Genomic DNA, 14,192 nt, shown 5'->3' on the forward strand with positions numbered 1-14,192 from the left:
TCAAATTAGTCATGCGGTTACTTTACACAAAAACACACATAAATGTAATCAAGACCAGCGTCTTTCTCAGTTTAAGTCCCATGAAGACACTTTAAATATTTGCTTTAAAGCTTGAAGCAAGCTATTGCTTTGTGGTTTTGCTTGGATTAGATTTGTTGGCCAAAATGGGATCAAATGTGTTGGTCCTTTGGGCCACAGCTGAGAAACACTTGTTCAGATGACATGGTGGTCTGAGTGTGATCACTGGGGTCTGTCTGCCTGGATAAATCAGAATCAGACAGCAACCAATGACTACTACAGGATAATCATGCAAATTCACATGAAGACACGGAAATGGAAATGGTTTTGCGGTGTGTTACGCGTTACATACTGCTGCAAATTACTAAACATTAACTGTTCGATATTATTAAACAAGTATTACATAGAAATAAAAGGGTGTCTTTGAAAGAGATAAATTTTAAATGCCCAATGTCCAATGTTGACCATTAATATTATTATTATTAATAATAATAATAATAATAATAATAATAATAATAATAATAATAATATTGTAATAAGTAATCAAATAAATATTTAATAATGCTCAAAATATTTCCAGATTTTTAATATTATAGAAATGTGTAACAAAAGGAGAAGCTTGTCCACATAATAACAAAAAAAAAATTCATACAAAATGCTATTTTCAACATTCTTCACAATATCTTATTTTGTAACAAAAGTGTTGGAACCATTTGAGGGTGAGTAATTTCTTATTTTTGGGTGAAGTACTGCTTGAATGAAAAGTGTTGATCACATGTACCCTTCAAAATCTGTCCAACCTAGAAGTTGACAATTGTGAGTCCTACAATTTGAAAGGACTCTTCAATAGAGTTAGCAGGATTGCTGTCATTCCAAAATACCATTTGAAATTTACCAAGTGTGCTAAAGTGCTTATTTCTGTTTTAATAATGATGATTATGTGAAATAGCAAAGTTTTGTCGTTGTTTTGTGCAAGTTGCATTTTATTTGCCTTTGAATAAAGGTTTACAGATAATGTACATTTTTCATCATTATATGAGCAAGCTTACCATCTTGATGGACTTGATCGGAATAGTTTTTTGTTTTGAGCTGAAAGCACCTGTTTGATTGAACTGTTTTTTTTTTTTATTTACAAACTTATTCAGTATATGATTGTATACTGCTTTCATTTTTACGTGTCTTTTACCACTATATGTGTTTTTCTAAAAGCTGAGTGCACTCTGGGTGATTATAACAACAATTTAGCTGGGACAAATTTTGCTAATCCTAAAAAAAAATTCACATTCAATTAAACTCTGCTGAAGGCACATTTCATCTCAACCCAGGCTCTTTCTGATTACGTACCCCTGTATACTTTTCAGAAGACAGCAAAATACTACCCAGAAGTTCAAATATGTCTCGCGAGTGACATTCGCCCTTGCTCTTCTCAATAAAATCAACCAGAGGCTGTTGACTATATCACTGACTGACTGACTGACTAACCAATTCCCCCGTCCTCTCCATTCCCTAAACCCAACCAACTGTATTTTGAAAAGCACAGATTGACCCGCCCAGCCACTTCCCTTAAAAAGAAAAGCCCCCTGATTGTTACCAGGTTTTCAGATTTTACCACATTCTCACCCCATTATTTACTTGTTTAATAAAATTTTTTGGTTTCTGTTTTTGTCTTACTTGCTTTCAGGAACCGTTATTCACCGGATTTAAACCTCTATTGTCGCATCAACACCACTCTGCATCTCAAGTCCGCTGACGTACATGTCGAGCTACCGGACAAATTGGTAACAGCAGAAAAGCCGTCCACATGCAGGTAAGAGGTCAGCTGGTTAGCGAGAAAAGGAACGACGTCATGCCGCTCCATATCGTTCATTTTAAAGACAAAATACAGCCATATGTAGCTCTGACTACATAGCTTGTGATCTCCAGAAACGTATGTACGGCTACGTTTTCAGAATGAGCCTATGTTGGTTCATCTAGTTAAATCAATAACTAATAGCAGTACAGAACCTGATAATGCAATTAGTGCGACAAAAATACCCACAATTTCTTTTTCAAATCGAATGGGTCTTAAAATTGCATTTGTTTCCTATTCGCCTTGCAGTTCTCTGTAAATGTGGCTCACCGTAACTGAATCTGTCATGGACTGATGATCTAAAATTCTGAATGCAACATTAATAAGCATGTCTGTTTTATTGGTGTTTGACGGTTGTACGATCTAGCATTATTGACACCAGGCATGCCACTTACAAATATAGCTGGGAATATGTAGAGTCTACGAACAAGAAGCAACAATCATGAAGGACAACTGCAAATCACACAGTGTGCACCCAGCTAAAGACGCGCGACTTAGGCAGGTGGAATTCCACCGCAGACTGAAGTTCAGCTGAGACGTGATATGAACATGCCACCGACTTTCACAACAAACGAGACTTACGAAAGAAAGACGACACCCAAAGAACAAAGCAGATCGTCGCGGGGAGCGTCCGCCCCTCTTACCACGGCTGCGCTGAAACGGACTGCTTTTCTAGCGAGACGGCGGGGACTGAGGCTCAGCCGAAAGTCATGCATGCCTTGGCTGCTGTGCCTCGGTCGGTAGTGTGTGACGCAACCAGCAGAGCTGAACACAGGCCAGGATGAGTACATGAGGCGGGCAGAGACGTGCTCCCGCGCCTGAGCGGGTGCAGTGCTGGCCACAGAGCATTCGGCCGCCGAGAGGGCACCAGCGGGCACACACAGCACACGGGGCAGCGCTGATGCCAGCCCGGTACTTACTGCCAGGTCCTGTACTAGCTTCTCCTCAAAGGAGTACTCTTCTGTCTCTATCCAAAGTCTCTGATAGCCACTGAGGAAGAGGTTAATTGAGCGATGCCTGAGGAGTGGGGGGGAGAGGGGAGGTTAAGAGGAGGATGAGGGAAGGAGGTGCATTCTGTGGTGTGAGAGGAAGATGTACAGTCCATGGCCTCATCTGACTGGTCACCTTAACGGGGACGTCCAAGAATGCACGGCTAGCACCTAAAAGTACCTGAAAGCCACCCACCCCGAAACTGCCCATAAAGACCCGGCGGAAACGGTAGGTGACCATTCAGAGTGGCGGCGCTAACTGTGTGCTTGTGCTCAGCCCTTAGCTTGGAGAATGGAGGAAGTGGTGGAGGAGGTGGTGGAGGAGGCTGCGATCATGAGTTCTCTTAGTCTCACATTACCGTTAGCATGGAGAACAGACGGTCAAAGCTAGAGGTATGGTACACCTTTTCCAGCCAAACGTACCGATAGCCATTCAGGAAGTAATTATTATTTTTGTATCTGAAGTGTGTTATGGAGACAACAGAAAGGGACAGGCTTTAGGAGGAGGAAGAAAGGAGCACGGAAAAATAGCAATATTGTTACAGTTAAACAGGATGACAATAGAGGGAGTACAGGGTGCATTCTGATGCATTTTGGAGGAAGGAATAGCTATGAAGGAAGTACCTAATGTCCATTGAGTCTGTACATTTAAAGTTGAATACTGTTGATGTCGGGAAAGTTTCTGAGGACATACCTTGGTAGATTGTACAGTGGTGCCATGCGGAAACAGGCCACGACGGCACGCTTACGCTGCTTTGACAGCAGCTTCTGAAACAAAATCTTCTTGTTCCTAAGTGGCAGCTCAACCTGAGAACAATGAAACAGGATGATTAATATAAATTAAATAATGTGTTATTACCCAAAGTGAAAGCGTGTAAGGCTGCATTTGTAACATTATATGACAGGAGTTAACTACACAACATTAAAAAAACTTTGCTGTTATTTAAACATGTTAAACATCAATTAATGTATTTCTCCCAGCACACTGTAAAATGGCTGTAATTTCAAAAGTAAAAAGTGTAAAAAGGCTACAATACAAAGCTGTAACCTGGTTAATAGTATGTTTTCTTAATATATACATTTTAATAACGGGAAATTGACTTTCTCAGAACTTCCTGCATGACACTTGACTTTTTATGCTATTTTGTATGCTATTTGTTGTCATTATTCTGATTTACTAATGCATATTTTTTTCTCATTAGTTGTGTAATTTTATGTTATTTAGTTAGATATGTTTTAATGCATTACTTTATTTAATGTGTGTTACTGTGATGGTACAGTGGCTGAGAGAGCTTAACACGCTGCAATTTAAGAAAACATGCAATACAAAAAACACCAGCAAATTAAGAAACCATCCTCATCATTTTAACAGCACACGTTGCAAATTCTCAAAACACAAACAGCTGAAGAAACGCGGTGCATTTTGTCACAACGTAAACAATTAAAGATACATGCTGCATTTATTAAACACTGTGCACTATTAAAACACATTTAATCATCAATTTAGGCCAATAATTTACAAAAGACAATGGAATCGTGTAATCAGGATATTAAAATAATGAAAAAACTCACCTTTAACTCTAGAACCGCCATGAGGTCAGTTTTACCCATCACTGTTATTCAAATGTACATAACAGACCTTCACTAAAACATTCAAGCCACCCAGTCATTGACTTTTACAAAAACTGCCTTATTTACAATTCCCAGATATTTAAAATTATTTAGATAAAAATAGATTAAGGTGGGACATTTATACCTATAAGCACCAGCAGGGGTCAAATTTACCCACTATAAAAAAAAATCCTTGGATTTATGCACTGCTTATTTTTGAAATTACTCACCAATGACTTTTACTTTTAATTTTACTCACTGAATTAGTGGTTATAACAAATGAATAATGTCACAATGAATAAAAGAAAGTGATTCGTAGAGCTATTAATAACACAAACTGCAATGAATGATGGAGAGTCTATACAAATAAGTTATGCATCAAAGTATGATGGCTCAAATTTAGATATTTTAACCTACTCATAACCTACTTCAAAAATAATCTTGCTAAGAGTCTAGACACTTTTTATTAACCGTGTTTGTTTTTTAGCAATTTCTAAACAAAATTTGTGCTGGGATAAATTTACCCGCACTGACGATTTTAGAATTGCTTCAACCTCTGGCGCTTTTAGTGTTAAAAGACCACTAATAACTTCACAGAGCAAGTCATGGTGTAATAACACTTCCATATCTTAGCAGGGTCTATCATGCTTTTGGGTCCCCTTGAAACATTTCCTCTGTGTTATGTGGAAACTTGCAAGTGTTGTGACAAAATGCTGTAAGTTTCTTTAGTTGTTTGTGTTGTGACAAAATGCATCGCAGTTCTTCAGTTGTTTGTGTTGTGTCAATATACAGTACGTTTCTTCAGCTGTTTATGTTGGGAGAATTTGCAACACGTGTGCGGTCAAACTGATGTAGATCATTTCATAATTTGCTGGTGATTTTGTAATTACATGTGTTTTCTTAAACTGCAGTGCCTTAAGCACTCTCAGTCACCGTATGATGATATTTAGTGGTTGTGCGAATTACACAGAGCAGCTTCTCTATATTAGCATATTTCTCTGCTTGTGGAATATTTTGTTTGTGATAAGCTTTGGTTTATCACATGACTTTCTCACCACCAAATGCTTTTGGTTTTGTTTTTGTCTGAGTATCAATAGCTATTTTTATGTCCAGTTTGGAGATGCGCACAAAAAATGGTTGATGGAAATGCCAAGATGCACATCAATTTTATAATGCGCATACAAAATGTATGCGTATAACTGAGTAGGACAATCTTTTTATTCGGTAAGAAAATATGCGCATAAACTACTGGAAACACTTTTACCAAACAAAATCCAGTATGCGCATAAAAGAAGTGATGTGATTTTGTTTAAAAAATGTCTATGAATGGACAAACCAGCAGGCTGACCGCATTGTAAAACATCTGAGATGTTGTTTCGGTCATTCTAAAACACCTTAACTATTTCAGTATTAGTGTTATTATATTATTAATTACCTCCAGAACTGTCAAGAGAGTCTGTGCTCCGTGACTCACAACTTTAAATGCCACCTTGTGTTAATTGTGTGTCAGCAGAGTAATTTATTAAATGAAGAAAAGATTGACACAGCTTCTCCTACCTCAGTATATTCTATTTTTACTTTTGATTTGGCACCAGGTAATCAGGAAGTAACAGTTTTGTTCTCTTTGACTAACGCTGGTTTATTTGCATGTCTTCTATACAATATTCCAGTTTTGCACATAAATATGATTTGCATCTTTGGATTGAAACATAGCTAATGGTACGGTATCTAGATGTTAGTATTAAACCTTCTTGTATAACACAATAAATAATGAAACATTGCAGTTTATTGTACATTTCGACCATATTTCTAAATGTAAAATTCTAGCAACTTAGTATCTTCATCCTAAAGAAAAACAGTGTATGTACAATTAAGAATAAATAACGGTGATGCTGACTGTTAATTCATTATGCTTAATGTTAGTAAACTGATCTGCATTGTAAAGTGTTACCCAAAAATAAGATTGCTGATCTGGTGTAGACTTACGTGGAATGACATTACATGAGCACTGATTTAATCTGTATGTCTTTTGTACCTGGTCAAGGTGGTAGACAGCAGAGGAGATGGCCTGAATTCTCTCCACATTTTGCTCTGGGTCTGGAGGTCCCTCACTCTTTAGCACAATATCTTTGTAGAGGTTTATCTGCCACTGCACTGCTGGATCTTCCGACTGACAAGAAACACCTATGAGTCATTGTCAACTTTTCAGCATCTAATCATAAATGATCATTTAGCTTTTGGTTTTCCAGACCTTCTCTTGAAGATGGAGGTTCTTCCTCAGGTAATCCTTAACCTCATCGTCTGTGTCTTTCTGTTAAAAGGACACATGTTCCAGACTTGTTATAAATGTCTATTAGAGCATGTTTAGAATAGCAAGCAATACACTCACCAGACTGTATCGGATCTTGGCCAGAGATATGAGCTCCTGGTCTCCTGGAGTGCACATGTTTAAGCCAATGGGCAGCATCTTCTTGTGTGCTGCTACAATAAGGGAGGTCTGGACGGAGTACAACTCTCCTCGTCTCTTTTTACCTCTTCTCTCTTGGTCCTGACCTCCAGACTGTGTCACAAAAACTTAAAAACTCAGCTCTGCAGATTTCATATGTTTATGAACACATATACCTAGAGAGCAAAATCTTCTTTGTCTCCATTAGGAAATAACTTAAGTTTTTGGGTTTAATTTATTGACAAATGACTTTATAAGCACACTTGCCTTTGACATCTTGGACTTGCTGTCTCCAGCGAGGAATGCCAGGTTGTTAATTTCATTTTGCACCACAAAGTTTTGCTCTTCCCTTTTAAAGTTCTATAAAAAGGAACAAAAACAATGTTCAAATCTTAAAATATTTTCAAGGTCTTGATTTTATGCTTTGGAGCCATAGAGAACTTACATGAGATTTACACCAAAGGATGAAAATCTCTGACACCATTTTGAAAAGTTCAGTTGAATCTGAATCTGGTTCTTTTAGCCATGTGGATCTATTTTGATTTAAAAAGAGAGAAATTGTCACTGTTTTCTTTCAGTCATTTTTTCTAAACTACAAAAAAGGCAATCCATCCATCCAATCAATCAATCAATCAATCAATCAATCAATCAATCAATCAATCAATCAATCAATCAATCAATCAATCAATCAATCAATCAATCAATCAATCAATCAATCAATCAATCAATCAATCAATCAATCAATCAATCAATCAATCAATCCATTAATAAACCGGCCAATCAACTAACTAATCAACCAATCAATCTAGACATCCATCTAATTATATATGTCCTGCTGGGCCGACATACTTTTTGGGCTGGGCTGATCATTGTCTTACGACCTGATTGGCTTTTAAAACGCTTAGCAGCCTATAGTTTTTTTCCCTATAATGAACTAAGGATGCTGTGATCTGTGACGCTCTGAAAGTAAGATGTCCTATGTGACACAATCTGCAGCCCATTGTTTTATTATTTTTTTCTTGACATTGGGCTGACCCATTCACAAACTCCCATTTTGGGCTCTGTGTGAGCGTGCAACATCGGTGTGTATTTATCAAAATAGTCGAAAGTCACGTCTGTATTTTGCGTGTGAGCGCGGCGTGTATGGAGAGGAGAAACAGTGTGCAGGCGTTTGGCTTTCACACCAGCTGCGTCTGCAGTGTGCAGCTTATCAACGGCTGTTGCACAGATTAATCTATTATTGTTTATCTGCACCAAGGCACTAGCCAACGTCCTCTCATGTTGTTTCTGGTCTGTAATACATTGCTTTTATTATTTATCTTTAGTTTGTTAATCAACATTAACTGTGTGCATCAGCAGGCAGTTTTTGTTATGTTTTTAGATTTAATATAGGCCTACTTAAAACACACAGGCACACACAAGATGGACGTTTAGTGTGGATTATAAATGTATTATAATAATAAATATAGTTTTAAAAGTTTTTAAATTGTCAACTCTCATTATTTTCTATAAATAGCTTTTGTGCTTTAATAGAATAGGAGCTGGTAAACATCTTCAAGGCCGTGCACAGATGGGTAGCATTTTGATTGTATCGAAAGTGGGCCGTTCTGGCCCAAAATGCCAGGGCTGATTTTTTAGTCCCAGTCTAGACCTGCTTATACATAAATAAATAAAAAAATACAAATTATTTTATCTTTAACAAATCTGGTTTTAAATCTATAATCCAACATGATTTGGGGAATTACAAATTCAGTGTAAAATTAAAAACTCTATGCAGCAACTTTACCACTTATTTTATATGTATAGTGTGTTTGCAATACATTTTTGCATATGTCATGATTTATGTTACTGCTGGTAGGTAACCTCCTTCTCTGCAGGAGAAAATAATCCGATTATCTAGCCATGCAGACCTGTTTCCAAATCTCATTACTTAAATTGGGGAATATCTCGTGTTTTTACTGTGAATGATTCCTACAATTGACACCTTTGGCAGTGGAAATAGGAATTGCTTAACAGTTCCCATCATTGTGAAGGCATGAATACCTGTTGTTGTCCACATAACGAATGAGCATTGGATAGAAGGCATACAGATCCCTGCACAGAACAGCAAACTCATCCAGAATCTGCAGTTCAGCTTCCTGAGTGTCTGCTCTACTCTCAGCCCTCAGCATTTCTTCCTCAGACACGACCTTCACAGTCTTCTTCTTCAGCTTCTCCAGCGTTGGCAAGAAATGCGCTCTTAGCAGATCTGCACTAGCTCTACTAATAATAGGCTGGGTATATACTACATAGGAGAGAGATTACAGACATTTGAGAATCATCCTGTATGAAAGCAAGCTAATCATCAATACCCATCACCCTCACCTGCAAGTCTTTTCATCCACGGGGCATTTTCAATTCCAAGGTTGTTGTTGAGGATCTTGAGGATATTGCCTAATATGAGGCTTAGATGCTCGGATGTGACAGATGTGCAGCAGTTGGCACCATCTGGGGAGTTTTCTGGGCCTTTTGCCCACCAGTAAGACAGGTAGTTACACAACATGGGCAGGACGACCTCGATGATCTGTGGCATCTCAGTGTAACGTGCACCGGATTCAGAAATGTCACCAATTTCCTTCATAAGGCCGTCCAGATGGGGCATCTCAGGACACATCTCATCTACAGTGTCTGGCATACTCAAAACTGTAAAATATTCAATATTAGGGCAGCAAATTTAACAAATCATATGTTTTTTTGTTTTTTTTAGAAAAAGAACTGTGCCACTGTCGCCACAAATACCAATATGCCTTTTACAACTGGCTTCAAATGTTTTCTCTAGATGGTTTCTCACTTAACCCCAAATGACTTGGAATAGTTTTAGATTTTGCCAGATACACTCACTGGCTCGTTCTCTTGGTGTTTTGGTGTTGAAGACAGATTGAGGGTTGTGCATATTTAGGTTGGCTTCCAGGAAGGCAACAGGCATGGCTCCAACCAGACTAGATAAACATTCACCCAGCACTGGAAGTTGTCTGTGAAAGCCCAAAACAGCGGTCTCAGTTTCAAGAACAAATTAGTAGAGAGTAAAAAAAAAGAAAGTTCTGTCAGATTTTTTTTGTTTACTTTTCCACATAGATGTTCTTGCCGGTGCCCAGAGAGTAGAGGCTGGTCAAGATACGGTAGCAGGACAGCTGAATGTCATCCACTGAAACAGAAATGCAAATATGTTTTGCGAACTGTGATCTCACATGCAGTGATAGGAAATGAAATCTAGGAGGCCGCAGTGGCATCCTCCCAAATTTTAGTAATTAGAACAAGCAAATAAAGGGAAAAAAGCTTAAGGTAAAAAAAAAACAATAACAAAAACACATATTTTAACATTGCTTTACTTTAACTGGACTGTAGGAACTTGTACTGGACTTTGCCTCTATTAAGTGTCATCTTTAAACACCCATCAGAGCCAGTGGGTCAGTTCAAGACAAAGACTCCGGTGTACATGAGATTTTGAAAATATTATCAAAATATCAATAAATATAGCTTACTATTAAAGAATCATTTAGTTGTTGTTTTTATAATATTTTAAAAACAATATTATTATGAAATATTTAATCTATATAATAAGAAAGTTCATTATTTGGAGTTTAATATTTATAATCAATAGCATATTACTCCAATCCTACACTTTTTACACCAGTTTTGTAACTTGTCTGCTGTTGTCTGTTACATTTCTGTTTACTTGTCAGGAAGCACATAGGTCAACAAAAGTTGTTAAAAACTGTGCAATATAATTAAAATGGACATTGTCTTTATGGCAGTTTCAGATTGTGAGATTTGATGACAATACATTTTCTCATTATTATGAATTACAGAATCAGATATTTTTTTGGGCCAAATCAAAGTACAATGTAAATTCCACACAAAAAATTCATATTGTCCCGAACACAAAATGATTAATGTAACACAATTAAGAGGATTGAACATAAAACAATTAGGTTGTCCCCATAAAATGTCTCCAAATCTACGCTCTTTACACTGGTTTCCTGATTGTATTAGAATCGAGTTTAAAACGTTAAATCTTTTTTTATATCTCTAAACTGTAGGATACCATTTTTTCTAAGAAAGCTACTTATAACAGCCTACCAGATCCTTTTAGTCCTCCAGTCAGGATCTGTTATGTATCCAAGTCAAAACCTAAATGTAGAGGAGCACCCAGGCTTTGGAACGTCTTTCCGACGTCAATAAGACAAGTGCCTTCTATCAATATCTGTAAGTTTTGACTAAAGACTTGCTAGAGAGGAATTTTTGTTTCTTTACTGGTTTGTTGTTGTTTGTTACCTTTATGTTTACTTGTTGGGAAGCACATTGGTCAATGAAAGCTGTTAACTATTTTGCTATATGTTAAAATTGTCAGTGTCATTATGATGCAGTTTCACATTCAGAACTATTATAAATTACAGAATCATATTTATTTTGAACAAATAAAGGTATACGGTAAAAAATGCAGAGTTCCACACAATTCATTCATGTTGTCCCAACACAAATTGATTAAGATAATGTAAGAAATTTAAATGGTGTTGTGAAAAAGGAATGTATATATATTTAGTATGTTTGTCTCTTTTTCTTTTTATTAAGCAATTGTGTTTATATTGCTTAAAGGTGATAAATAATCTAAACTTCTACTGTTGAGTGTGATATGCTTTGCATAGTAATGAAGCATTTTTTGCAGAAATGGATGAAGCTAACAGAATTGCAAAGGCCTAATTGTCTAAAATTAACTTGAGTTCTGCAGCTAAACTTCCTGTCAGCAGAAATGTGTTGAAACTGAACTCAAAATATGTGCAGTTGAGAAGTCTTGTGCTTTTAATGTTGTGTAGAGGATTCGTAGAAAAAGGGGAGGTATGTATGGGTGCGGTCAATGGAGGACTGGAGAATGATTGACAAGTGACGGATATTCACTAAACTCCACCTGTTAATATCAGCTGCCTACGAAAGTTAAAGTCAGGAAATGAAAACGGTTGCGCACCTCCTGAATGTAATTCTTGCATTGCATTGAGGATACCAGAATTTTGTGAATTGAATAATTTATTTGTATCCAATAAATTACTAATATTTTGACATTTAAGAAAAAACTTTCTGGAACTTTTTTTTATTGAACAAGCATAAAATTGATGAACTATTCCAACAGAAGATTGAAGATAAAACAATTAGGTTGTCCCAAAAAAATCTCAAGAATTGTGTTTTTTCAGCTCATTTTAATAAAGTAGTTTGAACAAGGTGCAAAAATCGTGATTTTTTTTTTGAGTGTACGATTCTAGAAACTAAAGAGTCCTCTACACTGGTTGCACTTTATGTTTTTGATTCACTAAAAAGAACTGACACATCAGTACTAATTATCATAGGTCAAAGATCGGCTCACTCACATAGCAGCTCTGCTCCAAACTGGTGTTGCGTGACATGCTGGAAGAGCACGGTCAGCATGGGCAGCAGGGCCACTGAGGTGTAGCTGATGATCTGGGTTACGCCCTTCATCTGGGTGCGTGACTGACCCAACTTCCCCAGCTTCAGGTTCTCCAGAGTCTTCTCCAGGTCCTCTGCTGCGTTCTCGAAGAACGTCCTGACGCCAGCCTTCACCAGCTCTGAGCCGGACTTCATCACAGTCCTGTGAGTCACATGACAATCAGATCAAACATCTGAGACATCAACCTGCTAAATTATGTGAGTTGTACCAAGAGTTATCTTTCTACCTGAAGTCCAGCGTGCGGGACAGGATGTGCAAGCAGCTCACCATAGTGGCAGAGTCACTACCTAAAAGAGCAGATACAGTCTTAAAGCAGTAAAATGAAGTGCAAAAAGAAGCTCATGGATAAAAATAATTAATGTGATGTCTTACCAAAGAGTGAAATCCTATGTCTGACAAGGGCTGCCAGCTTACAGAAAAGACTAAAGAAGAATGATTCTAGTTAGAGTGATTGTGCATTAACCGCCCCTTCATTCAAATATGCACACCTTCCTTCAATGCAGTATTCATATATTTAAAAAATGTATATACTGTATATATTAGATTTTTTTATCCTCAAGACTAAAAATATCTGCTGATGCAACAGAATGATCCCTATACACTTAAAAAGGATAGTGATAACAAAATATGGCAAATGAGTAAAACCTACAGTACCAGTTTCAAGGTAAGTGGCAAAGTATAAAGGTTAAAAATCATAACTAATTTGAATTTATTCTTAAATAATACAGTATATCTGAGAATATTTTTCAGTATAAAATGTATTATTGCATTGAATGATATTTTAGTCTGTCTTCTGTAAATCGTGATAAAACAAGATACACACATTGCACTGTATAGACCATTTCAATGTGGTCTTGTCATTGGCCCATGAACACTTCCTGCTTGTTATCATACTATTTCATATCTGTAACAAGAGGCAATTCAATCATATATTCATGTTAAAACAGCTATCATATCATTACTTATCAATATGTGGACCTTTTTGGAGAAGCTTTTTTTTAAGATTAAAAATTAAAAATGTTTTCGACTAGTATAAAGAAATGAAAGAAAAAAATGAATTAAAAATAAACTGATAGTCTACTATTAAAAGCAGTATTCCTAAGCACCTGGTAATCATCTCCTTCTCTTTGTTGGATGCGTAGCCGCTGCTGCTTAGGTTGATGTTGGGTGATGACAAAAAGTACAAGCAGTGGTTCTTAAAGTATTGGTCTATGAGTGGCAGCAGAATCTGTAAGAAGAAGAAAAAACAAACACTTTTCTCATTTGAAAAAAAATCAGGCTTTAAGTCTTTTCTGTGTGTAGTAAGAAAGTATCTGCCTAAATGCTACCTTAGCAAAAAACTTGATCTCTTGATCATGGGGAGATTTGTCTGTTTTACCACTGGTTGCCATGGCCTCTGTAAAATATACACAAAGAAATCCATTGATCATCTTGATATGTCTTATAAACATATCAGTCTTTAATTGTTTATATTCATCCTCTTTGCTCACCAAGATGGGCAATAAACTCCTGTGCAGAATCTACATAACTCAAGAGCCTCTTAAGGAACTTATATGCGAATCTCTTCTCCATTGAGGAGGAATCTTGCTCCATGTCCTTCAGACCTCTGCAGAGGTACAGAAAACATCAATAAAGACATTGAAAACTGCTGCATTTTGTTTCAAGACCAAGCCTCACCAAAAAAAAAATAACTTCACAGTACAAAACTAACAAAAAGACTAAAACAAATATTATCATAATTATTATAATTGTAATATGCACCAAGTATCTATCTGCACACTA

At 36.9% G+C, this 14,192-nt stretch overlaps 2 protein-coding genes across 8 annotated transcripts in view; one reads left to right on the plus strand and one right to left on the minus strand.

The window, feature by feature from the left end:
* Nucleotides 1–14,192, plus strand: part of LOC147839360 (uncharacterized) — a 963,858-nt gene that overhangs the window by 910,104 nt on the left and 39,562 nt on the right. The gene's annotated exons all lie outside the window — the stretch shown is intronic.
* The window catches only part of ryr3 (ryanodine receptor 3), a 152,358-nt gene that overhangs the window by 25,926 nt on the left and 112,240 nt on the right, over nucleotides 1–14,192 (minus strand). For 4 of the 7 annotated variants that reach the window (XM_087298294.1, XM_087298292.1, XM_087298293.1 and 1 more), the window contains 17 exons: nucleotides 13,901–14,016; nucleotides 13,739–13,806; nucleotides 13,517–13,638; nucleotides 12,783–12,832; nucleotides 12,637–12,697; nucleotides 12,313–12,551; nucleotides 10,016–10,097; nucleotides 9,794–9,924; nucleotides 9,278–9,595; nucleotides 8,957–9,197; nucleotides 7,359–7,446; nucleotides 7,181–7,273; nucleotides 6,857–7,027; nucleotides 6,719–6,778; nucleotides 6,503–6,637; nucleotides 3,551–3,663; nucleotides 2,788–2,884 (listed from right to left, as the gene is read on the minus strand). In XM_087298294.1, coding sequence (XP_087154420.1) covers nucleotides 2,788–2,884; nucleotides 3,551–3,663; nucleotides 6,503–6,637; nucleotides 6,719–6,778; nucleotides 6,857–7,027; nucleotides 7,181–7,273; nucleotides 7,359–7,446; nucleotides 8,957–9,197; nucleotides 9,278–9,595; nucleotides 9,794–9,924; nucleotides 10,016–10,097; nucleotides 12,313–12,551; nucleotides 12,637–12,697; nucleotides 12,783–12,832; nucleotides 13,517–13,638; nucleotides 13,739–13,806; nucleotides 13,901–14,016 — 2,185 coding nt within the window. The remainder of the gene's footprint in view (nucleotides 1–2,787; nucleotides 2,885–3,550; nucleotides 3,664–6,502; nucleotides 6,638–6,718; nucleotides 6,779–6,856; nucleotides 7,028–7,180; nucleotides 7,274–7,358; nucleotides 7,447–8,956; nucleotides 9,198–9,277; nucleotides 9,596–9,793; nucleotides 9,925–10,015; nucleotides 10,098–12,312; nucleotides 12,552–12,636; nucleotides 12,698–12,782; nucleotides 12,833–13,516; nucleotides 13,639–13,738; nucleotides 13,807–13,900; nucleotides 14,017–14,192) is intronic. The other 3 variants (XR_015518485.1, XR_015518484.1, XR_015518483.1) reach the window with 1 other exon arrangement.

Source organism: Danio rerio, chromosome 20 (assembly GCF_052040795.2).
Source record: "Danio rerio strain M-AB ecotype USA chromosome 20, GRCz13ab, whole genome shotgun sequence".
NCBI classification, from domain to species: Eukaryota; Metazoa; Chordata; class Actinopteri; order Cypriniformes; family Danionidae; genus Danio; species Danio rerio.